Source organism: Centruroides vittatus, unplaced genomic scaffold (assembly GCF_030686945.1).
Source record: "Centruroides vittatus isolate TY-2023 unplaced genomic scaffold, ASM3068694v2 contig_18, whole genome shotgun sequence".
Taxonomy (NCBI): domain Eukaryota; kingdom Metazoa; phylum Arthropoda; class Arachnida; order Scorpiones; family Buthidae; genus Centruroides; species Centruroides vittatus.
Genome location: NW_027121101.1, coordinates 5,604,803 through 5,628,934, shown reverse-complemented (window position 1 = coordinate 5,628,934; position 24,132 = coordinate 5,604,803). Strand labels below are relative to the sequence as shown.

General features: G+C 28.7%; 1 protein-coding gene across 3 annotated transcripts in view; it reads right to left on the bottom strand.

The window, feature by feature from the left end:
- LOC136969611 (echinoderm microtubule-associated protein-like 2) overlaps positions 1–24,132 on the bottom strand; it is an 84,812-nt gene that overhangs the window by 35,401 nt on the left and 25,279 nt on the right. For all 3 annotated transcript variants that reach the window (XM_067263845.1, XM_067263846.1, XM_067263847.1), the window contains 2 exons: positions 8,351–8,376; positions 2,239–2,368 (listed from right to left, as the gene is read on the bottom strand). In XM_067263845.1, coding sequence (XP_067119946.1) covers positions 2,239–2,368; positions 8,351–8,376 — 156 coding nt within the window. The remainder of the gene's footprint in view (positions 1–2,238; positions 2,369–8,350; positions 8,377–24,132) is intronic.

Genomic DNA, 24,132 nt, shown 5'->3' with positions numbered 1-24,132 from the left:
TTGCTTCTTTGTATCATTAATAATATATTATTATTATTTTTTTTATTAATAAAAAAAAATGTTAAAATGCTAATTTGATTATTTTCAAGTTGAGAATCCTTTATCTGAAAAGCTTGGAATGAGAAGTGTTTCAGATTTTTTGATTTTGGAATAAACATTCCAAATTCTAAATACAGTAGAGTGTCGTTTATTCGAAAGCTGATCAACTGAAATGTTGGTTAACTGAAAGCGTTCCAGTTGGACTGTGTCCTGCTGAATCGAATGTTTTTGATACTAGATTAACTTCCAAAATATAATTTTTTTTTTTGTTTTTATATTTTTCAATATATTTATTTTGTTTGTACAAAATAAAGAAATAATTTTAACGATACAATAGCCACGATTATTATTATAAAAATTTTCATTAGGCTTAAAATCGACAAAAATTCAACGCGAAGCGACACACAAGAGAGAAAAATTTCAACATGGGATAGGTTAGTATATTTTTTCGTACATAATCGATTATCTGAAAAATAAGTTATCCAAACAACCCCAGTCCCCAATAGATTAGGATAAATGACGCTCTACTGTATATTTTGAATTTTGGAAATAAATTGGAATATTTGGGATGGAACCTAAGCCTAAACACGATATCTATTTACATTTGACTATTACTCTAGTTTGACCTTTCTTTATGTTGTTTATTTAGGAACTTTTATTAATTTTCAATAAAACAAAAAATTTCCACATATCTATGTGAATACATTTTTTTAAACATATTGTAATGTATGAAAATATTTTTAGATTCATCTATATTCACACGGAGATGCTAATTGATTTGTGTGAAAGAATAAGTGTTTAAATTTTGAATATGTTCTGATTAACATATCTTAAAAATTGGAATTGAAATACATTTGAAATATAAAAAAGTAACATCTTATATAGTATTTCTCATGTTAAGCATTTTCCATAAAAAACCATTCTTTTTTTTTTTAAATCACACACACACTTAAAATTTACAATTGCTATAAATATTATAGGATCTGATTTTTTTAAATATTCTATCAAGATTAGGCTATGTTTAAATAATCTAAATAAAAATCATCCACATCCAAATCAGAATTGATGTCAGCCATCATGCTCTTCACTAATCTATAGAATAAGATTTAACTGCCCAAAGTCAGCTTGATTAATTTATCCAGAGGCATATTCCAAAGATTCAGACTCATGCAACATGTCAATGCTAATTCTGTAGATTAAAATGCATTTAACTTTGGCATTAAGCTTGTGCAACCAACCAAAGAACATTTAAAGAAATATATTTATAAAAATTTAAGTTTTTATACCCTTACTTCAACTTTTAAAAATTATTAACTAATATAAAAATCATTATATCTTATTCATATTAAAATATAAATCTTTTCTATAGTAACAAAATTGGCTTTAATTTAATCTGTAAATATTTTAAACATAAGAATTTAAACAAATAAGTTTTAGACATTTTCTATTCATTTATAAAGGAATATAATTGTATTAATACATAATACCGTATTTTCACAGAATAACCAGCATGCCAGTTAAACTGCAGCTGAAATATAAAATGAACCAGATCTAACAAAACTAGTTGTTAATTAAATGTTAAAGAAAACATTCTTCCAAGTACAATAAAATAATAGCATTGTAAATTGACTGACTCAAAATCAGAAAGAGAGTTTTTGTTTACAAGACAATAAAACAATTAATGACTTATTGACATTAGTAGTAGTAGAAGTTAGTCAGTATGGGCTACACTGATCATCTGCCCTGACCTTAAAAATAACACAGTCCTCTCATATTTCATACAAAGTGGATGTTAATTGGTGTAAGCTGAGATAATTTACAGTTTCTTAAATTTATAATGAGTTTCTTAAATTTGTTTATTTTTGCATTTTTGAATCAACTAACAATAAAATATACACACAAAAAGACACTTTTGGAATTCCACAAGTATTTTAGAAAGAAAACAAAATGAAGAAATTAAACATATAATCATAGTTTTTGATGTAATGCTGACAGTTTCAGTTTTAAAATAAAAACTTGTTTGTTTTTACATGTTCATTTTTTTAAATACACCCTCTAGAAAGGGGTGAATAACATCACAAACCAGTATTTTACCATATAGAAATATGTGATTTTATTGTCTCTCCCAGATAGACCGGCATGCCAGTTATTCTGCAAAAATACATTATACGTTGCTTTTTTCAAACAAGCAAAGGATACACCCATTCCAATTTTAATCTTGGTACTGGAATACTGTTGACTTTACTAAGATTATAATCTTGCAAATATTCAGTTGGGATATGCATTACAAGAGGTTTACCATAAAGATACATCTTGATTGTTCCATCCTCTGTTTAAAATAAAAATCCCAAATTCATTACATAGAAATAATTATCTTTTAAATAATTCAATTAATTATATTAAAGATATTAAAATATTTATACTTAAAAAATTAAAAAGCAGCTAATTTTATGTGATTATATAATGACACATGAAAGTTCTTAAGTCTTTGTGATAATGTAAAAGGCAGTAAAAAAAAAAAATACTACAATAAACTTAATTCCTACATTTCCAGTATTACCAGGTGTATAAGCTTAAATCTGCTGTTTGCTAATAGATGGCGCTAGTAAGCATATTAAGCTGCCGTGGAAACGCCATATTTTTTTTTTGCTGATTTTGACATTTGTCAACATTAATCAGTGCACATCATCAGCAATTTCATTCGACATCATACATTTTTCCTTTGGTAATCATGCCTAGTTTTGTGCCAGAAAAACAGCATATGCGGGAAGCTCTGCTTTTCTGCTTCAATTTGAAGAAATCGGCTGCCGAAGCTCATCGAATGCTTGTGGAGGCCTATGGCGACAGTGCTTTATCGGAAACCACGTGCAGAGATTGGTTTCGTCAGTTCAAAGACGGCAATTTTGACCTGAGCGACAAGAAGCGTGAAAATTGGCCCAGGAAGGTTGAAGACCATCAATTGCAGGCTCTTTTGGACGAGGATGATACCCAATCACAAAAAAATGCTTGCCGAGCTACTGGGTGTTACTCAACCAGCCATTTCCATGCGTCTACATGCCATGGAAAAGATTCAAAAGATCGGAAAATGGGTGCCGCACAAATTGAACGATAGGCAGATGGAGCGACGCCAAAACACATGCAAAATCTTACTCGCCAGACAAAAAAGAAAGTCGTTTCTTCATCGGATTCTAACTGGTGACGAAAAATGGATATATTTCGAGAATCCTAAACGCAAGAAATCGTGGGTTGATCCAGGCAAACCATCAACATCTTCCCCAAGACCAAATCGCTTTAGACGGAAGACGATGCTGTGCGTTTGGTGGGATCAGCAGGGTATCGTCCACTATGAGCTGTTGAAACCTGGTGAAACTGTCAATGCCCACCGCTAATACCAACAACTGATCAAATTACACCATGCTCTGCGTGAAAAAAGGCCAGATTATCAGCAAAGACACAACAAGCTGATTTTCCTCCACGACAATGCACCATCGCACTCGTCAACATTGGTCTGAAACTACTTGGAGACACTCGACTGGGAGGTGCTACCCCATCCCGCTTATTCACCAGACCTGGCCCCTTCTGACTATCACTTATTTTCGTCGATGGGCCACGTGCTCACCGAGCGCCACTTCGATTCTTACGAAAATGTCCAGAAATGGCTTGATGAGTGGTTTGCCTCGAAAGAAAAAGAATTTTTTTGGCATGGTATCCACACATTGCCCGAGAGATGGAAAAAATGTGTCACTAGTCAGGGAAAGTACTTTGAATAAATTTGTTTTTGCTTGCTATGAAAAAAAACGTGTTTTTTTCTGACTAAAAAACAGCGGATTTAAGCTTATACACCTGGTAAATCTAAAGAGTATGTTAACACTGGGGTTCAGATGGAATGAAACTATCAGAAAAATTTGACCATAAGAAGATAATAAAAATGATTATTCAAGAACATTTAGCAAGAGGTGCTCTTAAACATCAAAGACAATGATTTCTTATCAATATCTTAATGACTTTGAAAATAAATATAAAACTGAAGTTAAAGATGTAAGTGATTAAAGAGTATTCATTTGAACAATTTTCTAATAATAATATGCCTAAATATATGATAAATTTTCTAAAATATTTTTACCAAAAACTTTTAAATTAAATTTGTAAGTAACAAATACCTATAAATAATTGTAAATAAATGCTAATGTATTCAAGTGAATCTGTAATAGCAGACTTTATAGTATTTGTTAATAAAAACAAATTAATTAAATTCATGTTTTAAACAAGTTCACTAATAAATATCAGACAATATCAACTTTAATTAAAATGCTTTCTTCAACTATATCAGACTGAATCTATTAAAAAAAAGTACTGATCTACATTTTTTCACTGTCTTAACTTGCATAACAATGCTTCTAGTAAAATCAATCTAAATTTAAAAATTTCACTTTGACAAATTTAAATATTTTTCCATTTCATTTACAAAAGATAAAAAAATTAAGAAATTTATTTTAAGTTTTAATTACAGACAGTGCCATCAAGTAACTATTTGGCCTCAACAAAAGAGCAATCATATCCCATAAAACTGTATATAATAATTTATAAATCTAAACTAAGGCTGTATAAGTTGTCAAGATACTCCATTTACAATTTCATTAATTATGAAAACTTAAAATTTGACATTTTATATTAGAGAGGTTGTGGCTGACATTTTCAATGCAAAAATGTATATGTTGTAATGTTTACTTAATGAAATTTGTTCATTTAATAAACCTTCAGTGTCACCATCCTGTAAGCCTAGAAGTTTGACAATGATGTTTGGAACGTCAGTGGAATCATGCTCGATGTTCCAAACGCCATTGTCGAATTTCTAGGCTTACAGGAAGGCAGTGCTAAACGTCCAACATACACGTTTTCGTGTTGAAAACGTCAGCCACAACCTCTCTATTAGTTATATTTACTCCTTGTTATAGTAAAATAACAACCTTTTTTTCCCGTTCCAGCAATATTTTAATTACGTAAAAATGTTTTCAACTGCTTTAAGCAGCCATCATCAGTTAAACAAAAAAAAAAAGAACATAGAATTAAAAATTATGAAAATAAGAACAAAGAGAATGTGATGATAATATGTAAAGAGGGTGAAATCAAGACAAGTATATATCGTAAACCTATTTATCAGCCGATTTTTATACCGAGCAATTCTATAGACCCTGAGCACTTTAAACTGGCAGCGTTTCGATCCTAGATAAAACGTGCGCACACGCATTGCATGAATATCTGTGATACTTATAATGAGTTAGAACACATAAGAAACGTAGCGGTTCAACATGGGTACCGGAGAAAAGTGATCAACGACCTGATTACGAGAATGCATAAATGTAAACAGGACCAGCAACAACCCCAAACTGGGCAAAGAAAAAATTTAGTTCTGGATTTTATACCGTTTCTAAGTAAAGTAGTTAAGAAGGTAGTGAGGCATAGGAATCTGCACGTAATATACAGGCGTAACCCAATGGTGTACGGTATCTTGAGAAACAATAAGAGAAAAGAAAAGCACAACGACAGAACAGGAGTATATTCCATCCCAATTAGAGATAATCGATTTAACACTGATCTAGTATATGTCTGCGCTACGATGAGGAGCCTAAAACAGAGAGTATATGAGCATAAGCAGTCGGTGAACAAGAATGTTGATTCTACGGTACTGGCAGCATTTGTGAAAGAGCAAGGGATAACAATATTTTGGGATAAAGCCTCGATTGTGAGGGCCGCAAGATCAAGACAAGCTGTTAAACACATTGAAAAAATGGAAATACACAGAGCTCATTTAACCACAAACTGCATCAACCATAGAGATGCTGACACATTAGCATCAGCCTGGAAATCCTTCTTTGATAACCTAAATTAACGGAGCATTGTTAAAGCGACAGAACATCATTAAAATGCCACTTTTAGTTTATCGTTATATTTAATGTAAATATTTAATGTAATATTTTATGATGCCTACGTTGATATGTTACCATCTTTTGTTTTACGTTTGGATTAACGCGCAAGCACATTACCGACAATTTGCGCGAATGCAATAGAATTTCGTTTAATTTTTCATAAATTTAGAACTCTTCGTTCGTTCTTATTTTCATAATTTATAATTCTATGTTCTTTTTTGTTGTTTAACTGATGATGGCTGCTTAAAGCAGTTGAAAATGTTTTTATGTAATTAAAATATTGCTGGAACGGGAAAAAAAAAGGTTATTATTTTACTATATAAAAACAATTCCAGTAAGCTTTGTTTATTTATTTAATCCTTGTTATAATTATGTTTAGATTATAGCAATAGCATATTCTTTAGATTTGAAACTGGGAATGTAGTAATTATTTGTATAAGTTTCAGTTAATCATTAATTAAATAATCAGGTGTTTATGAAATACAGTCAAACCTGTTTTTATGCGATCTTTTTTTGTGCGGTATAGTTGGCGACTAGTCTCGTGCGATTCGTCATGTCTCACGTTGACTTATTATAGCTAAATAAACTTATTATAGCCTAAATGAACTTATTATAGTAATATTATTGCATGAATATGCAAAAAATAAAATAATTTATTTTTTAAGTCAAAAAAACAGCACCTGGACAAAAATATGTAAAACAGACGATAGACCAGACGATGCAGTCAAGTGCTGACATCTGTTGTCAATAAATTCTATTTTGTACGGTTTTGAGTTATTTTCTATGTGAGACTTTTTTTATGCGGTCCCTATTGACCGCATAAAAAAAAATATTTTTTAAATTCGTGTTGCGAAAACTATTTTTTATAGCCACTCGTGAAGTTTCGTGCAATTTTTTTTATGCGTTTTTTTTATGCGGTCCCTATCCACCGCATAAAAACAGGTTTGACCGTATTAAAAATAAATGCAAAAAAATTAAATATCTGAATATAACTTTAAAACTTTTATTGTTTTATTACATTTTAAATAAAATTTACAATTAAAATAATTTCAAATAAATAAATTTAATAAAATATTAAGTAAGTGAATTGCATCAATATAATTCAGAAACTCCACAAAATATAAACAGAAAGAGAAGAAAAAAATTAGATTGTTTTATTGGAGTTAAAAACTATTTAAAAAATACACAAAGCCATTTTGAACACTTTCAAATTTAACAATTCATATGTTAAACACCCTGTCAATTAGGACATTTTGAACATGTGCAGTATGAAATAATGAATAAAAATACTATTGGCTCTATTGCCAGCAGCTTGAGAAAAATTCAAGAAAGTCTATTTCTAAATCCTTAAAATCAGCTCAGAGACATAATTCCTCAGTTCCTATATCAGGTATATGAAAATGCACAAAGAAAATTGAAATATTAGATTCATTGTGCAGAAGTGTGCAGCTCCAACTTTTTGAACAGAAAAATGTTTGTAATTGTCTTCTTAGCAGAAATACAGTTCAATATTATGACCACTGTCTAGTAATAAAGTTTTAAATAGCTATACATGCTAAATATTAATAGAAAAAGATAATGTATACCACTATCTATATTAGGCATAAGGAGAATGGTGTAAAGACCAAATATTTGCTTTTCACCAAAATATTTATCACTTGGTGAGCACATACATACACACATTTGATTATTTGCTGAGCTTTAGTTTGTTGAGGAAATGATGAATATTCATCTGAGATGTAGAAAATGGACATTCTCAAACTAAAATTTGTGCCACTGCCTTTATTATGATTAGTTTATATCTGTTAATGAAAAAAACCTAAACGATGATAATGGTGGATGGTATCACCTCACCAAAGTAGAAAAATATAAATGTGAAAAAAATAAAGTTTTTAAAAAACCAACACAATTGAACAATATTGCAAAAGTGACTAGAAAGAACTACATAAAAAATAAATAAAATTAATATTTAAACTATAAACCAAATAAAAAGTAAACTAAATTAAAAAATAAAAAACTAGATCTGGTTTTAAAAAAAACTATAATAGAAATACTGATGACCAAAAACAAAAAAAATACTTGAATGTGAGCACAAATGTGTGGATGGCCAACACAAATGCAAGAAGGCAAGGATTCATCTCCTTTGTTTCAGCACAATTTACTGACAAGAACAGTGAAACTAAATAGCAAACATTTGTCACAAGTAAGCCATCCACACTACTCAATATTTGTCAAATGTTTGCTCAGCATTTGGCAAATAGCAAATGTGTGAATGTGCCATAAAATTTCATTTAATATTACAAACAAAAAATTAAATTACTTAAATGCTATTTGTTTAAATGATATATCAAAAATTTAGTATTTGTTATGATCAAATAACTTACCTTGATTTAAAATAGCTTCTTTGGTGCTTTAAAAGAAAATCACACATACATTAAAATATCATATATTAAAAAATTTTTTATAATATAAACTTTATAATTTAAATCAATATTGCAATTATATAAAAATTTCTAATTTTATTTGAATATATATAAATATATATGTACTATACAGTATAGTTTAATGATAAAACAACAGTGTAAGCTTATAAGAAATGTAGTTATAATTAAGGTCCAGATTTTTGTGTGCCACACCCACTCAGTTTTTGAAAGGAGCAGAGTGTAAAAAGACAAACTAAGTCGATTTTAGTGCAGTAGGCTCACTCACTGCCAAATTGTTTAGCACCCAAATCGCAAACCTGCCCCAAAACGATGACTAGCACCCAAACTACATATTTTGCACCCAGCTTTCCCCTTTTTTTACATTTTCAAAGAATATATTGACAATTATCTTTTTTTTTTTGGTGGTTTTTATTCATTTATTTGATGGGCAAAACAAATTCGTTAAACCAGACCACATATGCTGAGGAAAAAAATACATTAATTAGCATACTCTCCTCTTTTGTTGAGAGAAAAGAGGGCAAAGTGGAATTTTCTGGATTAAACAACTAACCCTTAGGGTTGTTCTAAGAATGTAAACAGATTCACTGAAAATCTGCAACACATGTTTTCTTTTCTAAGAAAAGAACAATCTAGAAAATTCTGTATTGAGGTCACCTTACCTTGCAACAGTTCCAATTTCCTTTGTTTGGTGTCGGCAACATTAGAAAATGGCAAAATTGTCTGCATCTAAACTGAACATTTTAGCAAATAAGTTTAAAGATGAAGGCGTATGCACAGACGGAAAAGTTTTTCACTGTTCCATTTGCAATTATGTGATTTCGGTTGATATGAAACACCAAGAAATGAAAATTAGGTGCCTGATTTTCATTTCTTGTGAGTTTGGAAAAGCATAGAGAAGGCAAACAAAAAAAAGAAGGAATTTTCAGCAGATATTTATAGGGGCCTCATTTCAAAAGGGAGAAGAATCTCAGAAGGCTAATAATACGTTTTATGCAGATTTAATGACTGCTCTTCTGCAGGTAAATATACCCTTATATAAGATAAACAATCCAGCCATTAAGTCATTTCTCCAGAAATATACGGAAAAGCTTTGTCCCCTGATGAGAGAACTCTTAGAAAAAACTACGTGAAACCAGTTTATGATCAAACAATATCTAAAATCCTGGACAGAGAATCCTGTAGTGTTTATACTGGAAGAAACAATGGATTCCACAAAATGGTGCGTGCTGAACGTTCTTGTTGCACCACTGACTGGATGCTATGTACAACCAATGTTGTTCAAAATGTACCAACTTGAAAATATGAACTCAACTACAGTGTCCTACGCTTTCGATGATGTTTGCATTAAGTTGTGGCCAAATGGTGTCCAGTACAAAAAGGTTTGGCTTGTTGTTACAGATCAAGCATCTTACATGTTGTCAGCATTCTCAAATTTGAAGTGCATCTACAACAACCTAAAAGTTGACTTGTCTTGCCCATAACAAGTTTGTGAACATATTCGTGTAGAATATAGAAAGGCCAACGACTTCATTTCAAAAATGAAAATGGTTCTTCTCAAGTGCCCTAGTGTAAATATAGTAGTACTTGTTGGTTTTTGTCTTAATAATACAGCATTTAAAAGCACCCAAACTAAAACCCAAAACAAGGAAAAAAGCAGCCAAATGAGCACCCAATCCATTCTAAAAATGCACCCAAAAATCCAGATCTTAGTTATAATGTAATTAATATAAAATAAGCTTTATCATCTAGATTTTAGTTTATTAAATGAACAAATTTCATTAAGTAAACCTTATTAGTAGTCTATGAAAAGGTCTCATTGAAAAAATTATCTTAGTAGCTAAAATTTTAGTATTGAAAAAGTTTATTATTATAAAAAATATATTCTAAAATTACAAAAATTATAATCATTAAAAACACTAAAACTTATAATCCTATAATAATAATTATTTCTAAAATATATACTTAAAATAATAAAGCAGCATTAAACAGTTTAAAATACTTGTAAATGTCAAATGATAAAATTTATGAATCAATGTTTTTTTTAAACCTATAAATTAAATCTATATTATAAAAATACAAATATGTTTCTTCACTACAAATAAAAAAGGTATTATTCAGATGCATCACATTCTTAAAATGAGATGTACTTTACATATGATGATAAGGGTCAAAAAATAATAAAAATTTAAACAGTCTCTAAAATTTATCAATAGATAAATAAATCTTCATATTATTATTATAAAAGCTGGCTTCATAATAAATGAATGCTATTATATAAATTAATACTAATCAAAGATTAAATAAAACCATGTCCGAATCAAGATTTATATTAAAAAATTAAGCCTTAGTAAAACTGATCTTAATAAATAATTATTAATTATAATAAAGTTAAATATGACCATGATTTAAAAAATTCTTAATTAACAAAGTCTTTAAATATAATTTATAATTGTTATAGTTGCAGATGTCCTGATTTGAGTGGAATTGTCCTGAATTACATAATCAAATTCTGATTTCTGCATTATCCATCAAAAATAGTGCACAGATGACATCAAACTTTATATACTGAAAGTTTACATAAAATCAGAAAAGTAAAATTTTACATTTAAGAATATATCATATATAAATTACAGTTAAATTTCATGCAAATTTGATCTTATTGTTGCCATCTCAGTAAGAAAATGTGTTTCTAGAATTGATATTTTGAGAATATCATTTGTCATTGGTTCACAAACTATCAGTCTCAATACTCATAGCATGGAGTTTTTATGTCAGTTTTTACTGGGTGTATATATATATATATACAGCAAAAACAGTTTAATTACAAATTTTTCCAGATTTTAGAGACCATCTTCAAGTATAAAATAGAATTGAACAAAACAAAAGAATATCATATAACAAACACTTTGGAACATCAAATGATGGTTAATTTAATAAAATAAAATATGATAAATTAAAACAAAAGAATAAAAATTATATTTGTACTTATCATATTTTAACAAAGAAATAAATAACAAAATTAAATAAAAAATACATAAAAATGAAAATATAAAATTAACTAAATAAACAATGCAAGTAAAAGGGGGGAAAATACCCTGTGAAGAGAGGAAAAGGGTGTCAAGATCACCCAATATGCAACTCATAGCAGACCTTCTAGGCAGTCAACAGTATGTTGAGGTCCTTATAGTTGATAAAACTACCTTGTTGGACAGATTTGCAAATGTAAACCACTTCATGTAATGTATTCCTAATGCTTTTAATGATTTTGGTTTGTTGCCAGCACGCATCAACAGAATCAGAAAGAGCATAGGCTGCAAGGACTATAACCAGGTTGAACTTCTGAATGTTGTACTTATGCTCCTTCAGTCTTCTTTTAAAGATCTTAAAGTGGCCCCTATGTAATGACGGTTGTGTGCAACTCTCTTGTCTAAGTGGAATAGTGTATACACCTGGAATCTTTGTTAGGATGGGGATTCTTAATGTTACATAAAAGCTTGTAGATTGTTGGATTCATTTTGTATAGGATCTTTTGTCCAGTGGCTTTTCATCCATTTGACATTGTTTAAAAAGCTGAAGTATTTCTGTGTCTAATAAAACAAACCGTGTCATTCTAGCTACAATAGAACCCGAGATGTTTATGTTCAAAGTTGTGATTATGACAGTGGACTGTCAATTTACATGTGCTGTCATACTGTTGGCTTCCCGCTATTTATTTTTTATTATTCCCAAATATTTAACATTTAGTTTCAGCTAATGTCCTGGAAAGACATTGTACATGTGTTAGACTTAATTATAGCTTTGTAAACACTGGGGACCGATTTAGCGGTAATAAATGAACCGGAATTGCAGTTTTAACATTTTGCAATGCAATGGGGACCATAAAATCGGTAAATAAATAAAATAAAGCAAAAGAAATCATTTAAAAAACATAACCTTATTTAGAATCCAATGTATGAAAACCGAAAAAATCGTTAAATGCATGATATCATATGACAAGGTTTCAGGCAAACGCAATACATTTTATGATGAGAGTCAAATCGTATGTCGGTTGGTCTCTGGATACATGCGGCTTGAGTGTCTTGTGATAAGTCGTCATCGGGATTTTATTTAAATCCAAACCCCTCATGGCTTCTAGTATTGCTTGGAAATTTTTTAAGAAAGACAAAAATGAGAAGTTTTCCAAGTGCAACTTGTGCCAGGTGTCTATATCGAGAGGTGGAAAAAATGCTAAAACTTTTACCACCACAAACATGATAAATCATCTAAAAAAATGTCATCATGAACACTTTTTAAAAGAAATTGGAAAGATGAAAAGAGAAAGTTCTGAAACCAAAGAAGCTGGATGTTCATCAGTAACAACGGAAACTCATGTCCAAAGACAAACTACTTTAATTCAATTAATAGAGAAGAAAAAATTGTGGGATATAAATGATCAACGATCCACAGAAGTTCATTATTTGATTGGAAAAATGATATGTGTAGATATATAGCCATATTCTGTTGTGTCTGATTTAGGATTTCAAAGATTACTAAAAAAAATTGTTCCTAATTACAATATTCCCAGAAGGAAATATTTTTTCTGAAAATATCATCCACGATATATTTCAAAAAGTTCAGTTAAAAATTCAGAAAGCTATTTATGATGCAAAGTATATTCCTTTAACTGCTGATATTTGGACAGCAACTACAAACAATTCTTTTTTAAGTGTAACAGCCCACTGGTTAAAGGATGATTTTCAGCAGGAAAGAGCTGTTTTGTGAATTGTTCCCTTTGAAGGTTCCCACACAGCTACACAAATCAGTGAACAGATAAACATTGTTCTTGAACAGTATAAGTTGACAAGTGATAAGATATTCTTAGTATTGAGAGATTCTGCAGCAAATATAATAGCTGGAATCGGGAATTGCAACTTGGAGGCATTATCGTGCTTTATTCATACACTGCAGTTGACACTGAATGAATGCATATTTCAATTCATAATTCAATAAAAGAGATAGTTTTGAATAGGTTATATTGTATCTTATAATATGTATCGATAAAAGGAATAATTTGAATTGTAAATTGTTTTTTTTTTAATATTCAGTTTGTCATGTAATAAATAATAAATATATAACAGAAATTTATTATTTTTTATTACTAGCCTTATACGTAACATTCTAACAAAAATATTAAAATGCAAAATTGGCCGATTATTAAAACCAATTAATCAGGGAAATGGCCAATACCAATTAATCAGCGAAGTGGCCGATACAGCCAATTACCAATTACTTACCGATTAATCAGTGCATCCTTAGTTTTCATCCTGATTTACAGGCCATCATCAGGTTGTGAACAAAATTGAAACAAAAGCATTCCAATAATTATTGGAATGCTTTTGTTCCAATTTTGTTCACAACCTGATGATGGCCTGTAAGATTTGTTTTGAAATTAAATATTTTCTCGGCAAGAATAAGGTGTTATTTTTGTGTGTTTGAAGTTTTGCTGAGTACTTTCAGATATGGTAACTTTTAAGCTAAAAATCTCCATACTATCACTCAAATATATCCGTTAATGAATTTGATGCAATAATAATTCCAAATTTTATAACCAAGTTAAATATAAAGAAAAATTCTTTTTCATTTATGAGACAAGAACTATGATGATGCAACAAATCAACTCCTAAATTCAACATAATTGTATAATATAATAAATAAATAACATTAACAACTTAATTTATATTTCTTTTTTCATCTTTTACTATAAAAATGTTTAACTTAATTTAATTCTAATCTATATATAAAAAGTTTCAAGATTTCAAGGCTTATAAATTAGTAAATTTGGATTTGTTTACAAGACCAAATAACTATTGCTGGATTACATTCAAGCTACATTAATTAATAATTAAACAAAATAATTGTTTAATTATTAACTAACTGAAGTTGAAGAAGTGTAGTAAAGGCTGAAAAGTAAGTGTTTTGACTGCCATCTTGTGTTAAATTTAATAATTAGAAAAAAATTTAGATTAAATTAAATAATTTAAAAGTTTCTGGAAGAAAAAACTAATCCAGAGCAAGGCATGAACCTGCATCTTCTGCAAGATACGTTATCAAAAGATCAAAATTATTTTATACTCAATCATCTTTCTTTTATCCAAATTACTTTGTTTAATCATTAACTAGTGATATTGTAAATTGAAAAAAGAATAGTTATCTTGGTTGATTTAATTATTTAGGTTGTTTAAACATATTGGTTTTCATAAGATATTATTGCACAATTGACTATATGATCCTAATTTCATCATCATAGAAGAATGTGACCTGGGCCGTGTTCAGTAACACAGATCACCTAAGTTAGAATTCTAAGTGGCTTAGTGGGCGGAGCTAAAAACGTTCTGAGCATCATTGAACAATTATTCTTAGTTAGACAACTGGGCAAAATGGTGGACAAACTTAAAATTATTATCACAACAATTGTGGCAAAGGAACTGGTCAAAAAGGATGAAGTAACCGATATAATTATTCAAATGAAGCTGCATCAGATCGTGACAAAATTAATGAAACAATTATTAATTATAATCAACGAAATAGACCGCTATCTTCTGTTAAAATGTATTCGGAATCTATTATACCGACATACAGTGGAACCTCAGTATACGACCTTAATCCGTTCCTGATGTTTGGACTTATACCGAATAGGATGTATACCAAACCAACCTTTCCCATAAGAAGTAATATAAAAATGATTAATCCGTTCTCATGTAAAAAAATCCCTCTTGATATGATATATTAATGGGGTTGTAAAATAATTTAAACACTGAGCACATTAATAAAAAAATAAATTTTTTTATATATTTTTAAAGTTATTACAGTATATTGTATTATATTATTTAAATCATTAAATCAAAATCAAATCAAATCAAACTCTCCTTAACACTAATAATCTGTTTAGAAATTTATTTAACCCCTTTCGCAACATTAGCAGATTTAATAATGTCTTTATTTTTCACGATTGTCGATATCGTCATTCTTGGAATACGGTATGCAACAGTTAAATCTCGAACACCCATGTCATCTTCATATTTCTCAACAATCTCTATTTTCAGTTCCATTGTGATTCTAATCATTTTTTTTAGTTTTCTATTTCTTTTCATTTGCCTTTTTGCAATTCATGATTAATAAAAATAATAAAATTTTACTAACAAATTAAAATCAGAAGAAATTTAACAAAGTTATAAACCGTGGGACTGCGAACGTCTAGTTTGGTCTAGTACACCGATAGTGCTACTTGTTCATAGATGGCGCTTATAATTGAATTAAGTCATATACCGAGCAAAATTTGTTTCGTCCAAACAGGACGTATTCCGAATTGGACGTATTGTAAAGCAGACATATACCGAGGTTCCACTGTATGATAATTTTACATTTTGAAGTCATTTTAGAATGAGTTAATGATTTGAATGAGCAAATAACATTGTAATTGTTATAATAATATATGTTTAGTCTAACACAGGCAGCAATCTTGCAAATCGCATGATGAGACAAAAACAATGACATCACTAGTAGAAGTTAGCATAGATAAAAGAAGCTGACTAAACTAGCTAGAATTCTAGCGGTGGGAAGAATCGAGCAGTAGTTAGAAACGAGTTCAACATCACAGCATAACTAGACTTAGCAAGAATTCTGCATTACTGAACACGGCCCCGCTATTAACAATTAACAAAAGATAGAGAATGAAGCCTTGACTTAATTACTCAAGAAATAGTGTAAGGATTCAGACCAATTTAAATTGAATCTTTGACAATAATTAAGGGACATTTTACTATATTATTATTGGACTTGAAAAGTTTAATTAAAAAAGCACTTGCACATTTAGCATTACTAATACTTCATATCACCAAATTAATTATTATTATGCCCCAATCATAAAATATTATTTCTCATTGAATTAAAATTATTTAATTCCACTGTATCATCAAGATTTAAATAATAAGCATTATTAGAGTTTTCTTCAAAAAATTATACAATTAAACTTCAATTTAGAACTACCATTTGTTTGCTTCTGAAGTTAGCACTTAACTGAAAGACAGGTATATATAATAATGACATAAAGTTACAGGTATATATAATAATGAAGTCTACAAATAAATTTCAGTTTGAAAACTTGAAATCACAAGATTTGAAGATAACACTGTCCTGTGAAATACAAAATCACACATTTAGTAATTCAATACTGAAAAATTCTCTATTTAATATTTACAAAAATCTGTTTACAAGTATTCATTAGCACTTTGCAAGAATAGCATTGGAGGGTACTATGTTGAGGTTTTACTGTATATCAAATTAAAAATTGAAATATACATTTAATAAAATTGCTAAGACAATAATTGTAAATTCACAAAAAATATAAAAGACTATACAATAAAAAGTCTTTTATATTTTTTACGAATTTAAAAATTGAAAGTTTCCAGGAATACAGATTTATATAAAAACTTCTAAGATCAAAATTATTTTATTTTAAAATATATTATTTTCAAAATGCTAAAAAATAGATTAAAAAATTAATTACTTGTTAGCATACTTGTATTCTAGAATATAACTTTCATTCAATTGTATTTCAATGAGACCTTCAAAAAAGTGTCTTGATTTCTTTTTATATGATGAAAACTAATTATTGTTTTGAAATATACTGTATGTGTTATACATCAAATATTATTTATTCACATGAACTAATATTATCTATAAAAAAGTAAGTATTATTTTATTAAGTACATATCATATTTAAAAACTGAAATACTAATAGTTATTACTTTGCTGCCTTTTTAAGACAACTTATTAAGAATTATTTACTTACAGTATAATATATTAGTTAATATTTTTCTATCTTAAAATAAAGAGATAAATTAAGCTTAATAAATCAATTAAAATAATAAACAAAGCTTAATAAATTAAAAATTATCAGATTAAATACATATTTTTTATAGCAGTGATTATAGATAATTAAAGTTATGTAAATAAGGATATCATTGTTATGATATCCTTATTTACATAACTTACATCACAAGATAAAATTAAAGAAATTTAATATTTATCATTAATTATAACACTATTTGTTTAAAAGAAAATATAATTTACACAGATTCAAATAAAATAGGTACAGAAGAAAAACAATGTGACATTTAAATAGTAAATAGTTTATATGTAAAGTATAATAAAATAAAATGTAAAGCTTTTAAAATTAACATTCAACAGAAATTTATCAATAATTTAAAACATACTTTGTTTTATTCTTGTTATCAATATAAGAATAAATTATGATATTTAATATTCAGAGATACACTAGGAAAATTATAAGTCAGAGGTGGCGAACCTATGGTACGCGTGCCCAAAGTGGCACGTAAGAGAAATCATCTGGCATGTAATGTATCATATGATTTCTGTCTTTTTCCTTTCTGTTTATCACCCGATCAGCTTTTTTTCAATCAGATTTTTTACATTTATTCAAATTAAAGTGTATTCGTTTAATTTCTTTAAATATCATTCATTATTCGAAGTCGCATTAACATCATTAACATTGGCACGCATTAACATCTTTAAAGCTAAGTATGCTTACAATATGGCATGCAGACTCAAAAAGGTTCACCATCCGTGTTATAAGTAATCTATACATTAAGTTAAATAATAAATTTATAATCATTAATAAAATACAACTTCATAAATAATAATCCCTAGAAAACTAAAAATTAAGTAACATTATATTACATATAGCAGTAAAAACAGCTAGTTCAATTTTATAATACTAAAAATATTAATCTTTAATATTACTTATGTAAAAATATATTAATTTATACATTTGTTTCTTCAATAAATTTTGTTATTAATAAAAGTGTTGTTGCTGCAGACTTTTGTTTCTTTAATAAATGTATAAAGTTATATAGTATCCAGGATGAATAAACAGATAAACAATTGTCTTTAATATTTAAATCACAAAAAATAATCTTATTTATTTATTTTAAATAGAATTTGGAAATGCCATTAGACAGTTGATTTCCACCCCAGTAAATGACAAGATCCAAAAGAAGTTTAAAAAAATACAAAAAAAGACAATGGAAAACATGTACAAAGCAATAACACAATACATAAAAAATATATATAGTGGAAACATATAAATTAAAAAAAACACACACAGATAATATACATTCATTAAAAAATATAAAAATCATATATTAAAAAACATATATTCAGCAGTATGCGAAATAAAAAGTGTAATTGTAACAAGCAAAAATGCAGGAATAAAAGAGAAAATAGTAAAAATATTAAAAAGAATAATAATTAATAAGTAAAAAGTAGATATTCCATCAGGCCCTTGTTATCAGTTATTTAGTAAAAATAAGACCTATGTGACAATGACAAATGAAAATGAGAAGTATATATACATGTAGTGTTACAGGTGTTTCTTTCGGGGATTCTTAGATTTTGCCAAAATTGTAGAATTAGACCATTAAAATATTTAAAAAAGAGAATTCAATTGAAATATTTACTTCTTTCAAAGAAATCTGGAAGTCCTACTCTTACTCTAGTGACATTTGGGTTATTGTGGTAGGTTACTAAACTTATTTAAAAGTAGGTAAAGTTTATCAAGTTCTCTCAATATTTTAGCAAGTAAAGAGGGGGGCACCCATGGACCAAATGGGAAGGCAATAGTCCACGAGGGATTAAAAATTGGCAAAAAATATGGACCATAGAACAGATTTAGAAGATATGATTTTACATAAACACCACAATATCCCATGACAGATGGCCAATGATTTTACTGTCTTGTCCATATGGCTTTTAAAAGTTAATTTAGTATAAAAGTTTAGACCATAGTAGTTGAAAATAATTCCAAGATTGTTGTATGTGTTGACATATTGCAATGCATCAGTGTTTATAAAAAGGGATTATAGGGGTGGATTCCTGAGTAATGAAAAACACATTATTACAGATTTTTGTACATTAATTCTAAAGTTAACTTTACTAGACAGAGGATAAATGGTGAAGATAGAATTGGAGTAGTGGGATCATGATTTAACAACTTTATATCATTTGCATAGGTGATAACAGAATAATTTAAATTAATAAACAACTTGTTGATATATGCAGAAAAGAAAAGGCTACTTACAATCAATCCTTGTTAAATACCAGTTAAAGGCAGAAAATTGAGAAAAATAAAATCCCCTACTTCAATTTTATATAGACAAGATAAAAAATAGTTGTTCAGCCAAGAGTGAAGAGTTGGGTTAATATTGAAATAGTCACAGAGCATATCAAAGTATATTTGAAAGTATGGAGTCGAAGGCTTGACTTATGTCGATGTAAGCTATGTAAATTGAATGATTTTTTTCAAAATTATTCAGGATTATAAACGTTGTATCAAGTAAGTTACTAGTAGTTGATTGATTACACAATCCACAATGTTGAATAGGTAAGAGTTTTGAAGTTATTGAAATATAAATTTTATTGAAGACACATATTTCAAAAATTTTAAGCATTGCAACAGATAAAGAAATGGGTCAGAAAGATTTTTTTTTTTTTGTCCTTTTTTGGTATTGGTATAATGGTAGAGAAATACCATTGTTTGGGAACAAGACCATATTGGAGTACTTTAGAAAAAATTCTTGATAAAATTACGACAGTAATCAGTTTTAGTTTTATCAGAAAATTGACAGAATGGAGTCAGGACTGGAATTGGAGGGCTTCAACTTATCTATGGCATCCTTTATCTCCAACAAAGAAAAACTGTATTGATAAGTATAGTTGTGTGGCATAAGCAGAAAATAATCTGCCTTGGGTGTAATTTGGAAAAATTTCACCTTAATAGATTTATAGGAGTCGGATATCATGTCATCAGAAAAGAAAGTTGATTTATTTTAAGTTCTTTTAGAAAATTTAGGAATAAATCCCCAAAATGTATGGGCTTGGAAACAAAAGTGTTTATGATATTATTAAAGTAGTTTTAAAATGATGTGTTGCATTCTTTGAAGTATTGTTTTTGTAAGATATGATGAATATAGAGTTGCGTGGATTCTGGATTCCACTGCATTTCCACTTTTTCATTTTTTTAAATGGTGAGAGAACCATTTGTGTGAGGAAGTATCAACCTTTCAATATTGTAAAAAATTTAATGATAGTAGAATAAAAAACATCATATGTTAAATCAATAATGGTTTGAGAAGGTAATATAGGAAATTCCAGGAAAGTCCAATCAATGGAACAAATGTGTTTAGTGGCTTGTTTAAAATTAAAATGATTCCATAAAAGAATTCTCGTAAACCACTGTGAGTATTTGATGTTAATGCAATCTAAATCTTCAAGAAAGATTGCAAAGTGATCAGAAATAAACCCTTCCATCAGGTAAGCATTGAAATTACAATTTACTGAAAAGGCCAAATCTAAAAACAAATTATGGTATGTTGGGAAATGAATACTTTCAGTAAAATTGAAATAATAAAAACTTTCATCAATAAAAAAGTTTTTGCAGAAATCTAATGATAAGAAGTTGGCCTGATGGATAACCAAGAAATATTAGACACATTAAAATCTCCAGAAAGAATTAATTTAAACTATGAAGCATAATCTATTGTTTTCAGGAAGTGGTATATTATTTGAAATAAATACACATTCTCTTTTAGGGTGTGGGGCATAAATGGAAATTATAATAAAACTAGCAGACCCAGCCATGCATTGCTGTGGCTCAAAATGTATCTATTATAAATGTAGATTCGAACATATACCTAAGCACTAATTTTCCAGTAAATAAACATAAACAAACATTATATTCACTATTATAAATGTATAACACTTCCCCTGCAGGGTGGATTTTGAAAAATCCCTTCTTAGTGTACATTCTCTTGACATACCCTATTAAAAGGCAATAAAAAACGCAAAAAACCGCATCTGAAATAGTATAATAGAAGCCGAGTTCTTCACGGTAAGCTTTAATTTTGTCCCTCTCCCCATGAGGGGATTTTGACATCTATATTATATAAAAACACGTGCATATTCAAATGCAACGTTGTGTCAAAATTTCAAAGCAATAAGTGAAGAACTTTCAGAGATTTGAGATTAGGAACAAACAAACATTTACATTTTTATTTATATAGATTACAAGTTTGGACACGTGCACTGCGTATCTCGCCAACCACGCGAATGTGCCACACAGTTACCTATCTCATATATGTATGCATCTTACCCTTTGCCACCCGCTGACACCAAAAATATAATGCTTACCTAGATGATATCTTTTAATTTACATGAATGTTTAACAGAATAATATACAGCCTATGTCCACCCTGAAGATCCATTCTAAATATTGGTGAAAGAATTTTTGAATCGGATGAGTAGTTTTGGAGATTACCTCCTACATCCAAACTTACAAATTTTACCTCTTTATAATATTAGTATAGATGAAATTTAGGGATTGTAACTATCAAGATAGAATCAAGGTATTCAAATATTTTTATTATTTGGGTTGAAGGGTGGAAAATCAAAAGAGTCTCAATCTCAAATAGTCTTGTTAATTTATATTAATAAAAGCAACATCTTCAAGAGAAATTGAATATAAACTAGATTTGCTTTTAATAAAATTTCTTTTAATGGTACAGTATCTATAATTCCTGGTATAATTTCTCTTCCTTTCCTTTGTCCAGAATATTGATATATATTAGTAAGTTTATATGTATAACAAGATCATGTTTAACATTACCCCATTTCAATGCTGTTTTATTACAATACACTTTTGCCAAAGCTCAATAAAATAGTAATTTTCTGGAATAAATAATTTTAGTACTCAAGCAAATTCTTGAACTCTTCAGTATCAAACAATAATACAATAATGAGTACTTTTCTGCAATTCTATGGTGAGAATTTAGCAATACCAGTCATTGAGAACTGAGAGAGCAAGGTTTTCAGAGAAAACTTGTAATTTTAAATGATGATGCACAAACAGAACATGCTACAGATTTTCTCAGCAATAGTATCACAAAAATTATGCAAGTTATGGAACAATTCACAGAGAATAACCCAGATTATGAATATATTTCTCAGTAATATGATATGATATCCTGTTACTGAGAACTTCATGAATGAAAGAAAAAATAGCAACTGACTCTCAATGGCTAAATCACCAAAATGCTGAAGATTTCTGAAAATCCACAGTCCAATCCTTTATCTAAAATATAAATTTATATATAACAACATATGTACAGCACCTAATAATATTGTTAAATAGAAATATATTATTATTCTATTTATGTTTATGCTTTAACCCAGGGCTTCTTAAATTTTTTTTATTCACAACCCCATTTATCATTGTGATTTTTTCCGCGACCCCCCCCCCCCAAAAAAAATATATAAAATAAAGATATATAAATATTTTGCAATATACATATGAAATACAATAAAAATATACATATATATTTAAGATATATACAAATTTGCAAAAACAATAATGGTGTACTACCACAGTTCACTCTTGTGTTACAATGGAACAGAGACAACTGAATACACTGAAAAGCAACAACACCACTAGTTCACACTACAATCAGTGTTGCTGAATCATTGTCTTGCTGCACCAGAAGTGACACAAAGTGCAACTCACTATGACACACAGCATGCCATTTTCAAACTCTCACAAATTATTTTCAATATTTTGCATTAAAATCTCGTGACCCCAAGATTTCGCTACGCGACCCCAAATGGGATCGCGACCCATAGTTTAGGAAACCCTGCTTTAACCTATCTTTATTCACATAATGCTAAAACGATCCTATTTAGTGATGTTTCAATTTTAAAGCCAAACAACCACCAGATTACATTGGGAAACTTTTCTGCAATTATATTTAATTAATTACTAAATAATTTGTCACTAGAGGGAGGCATCTCTTATTAAATTTAATTATAATTAAATTAATATTTATTGAATAATTTAGAATATTCTCGGCCTAGAGCAAGACTCGAACCTGCAACTCCCACTTACCATGCAGATGCATTGCCAGTTATTCTACCCAAGCCTCTGGTCCGATCTCCCCTTCCAAACATATTTAAATACAATATAACCATTCTTGGTTACATACAATGATATAACCATCCTCATATGTAACCGAGAATGGTTAGATCATATTAAAAATGTCTGGAAGGTTGTTTGGCTTTACAAATTTACCAGGTTTTATGATGTTTATGTATATATATTTCATTTTTAATATATTAAGTTTTGGGAACATATCTTAAATGTTAAATAGTCTTATTGTTACTATATATACTTAAGGTACATTTTATTTCTGACAGTACATTTAGATATATATATATATATATATTAGATTTTAACAGGTTAATAAATATCAGATATATATATATGATATTTATTAACCTTTTAAAATCTGTTTTATATTCAATATCATCAATTTTAATGTCATATTCACTCATGTTACTATTCTTATGAATGAAATTATTTGCTTATCAAAAAATAGAATTTTGAATATGAAAAAACAGTTCCTGCAACACAACAAATAAAGACAAAGTAAACACACAAAAATTACACAAGTCTATGTTTTTTTTTTTCATATTAACAAAACACTCAATAAATGGTATTTTCTTTCAAGTGAATGCAAATTTTGCACATTCATATAAACATTTTTATTCTTTATAATTTAAAAATGTTACCAAAAATAATTTTAAAAAACAAATACAGTAATGCAGACAATTCATTT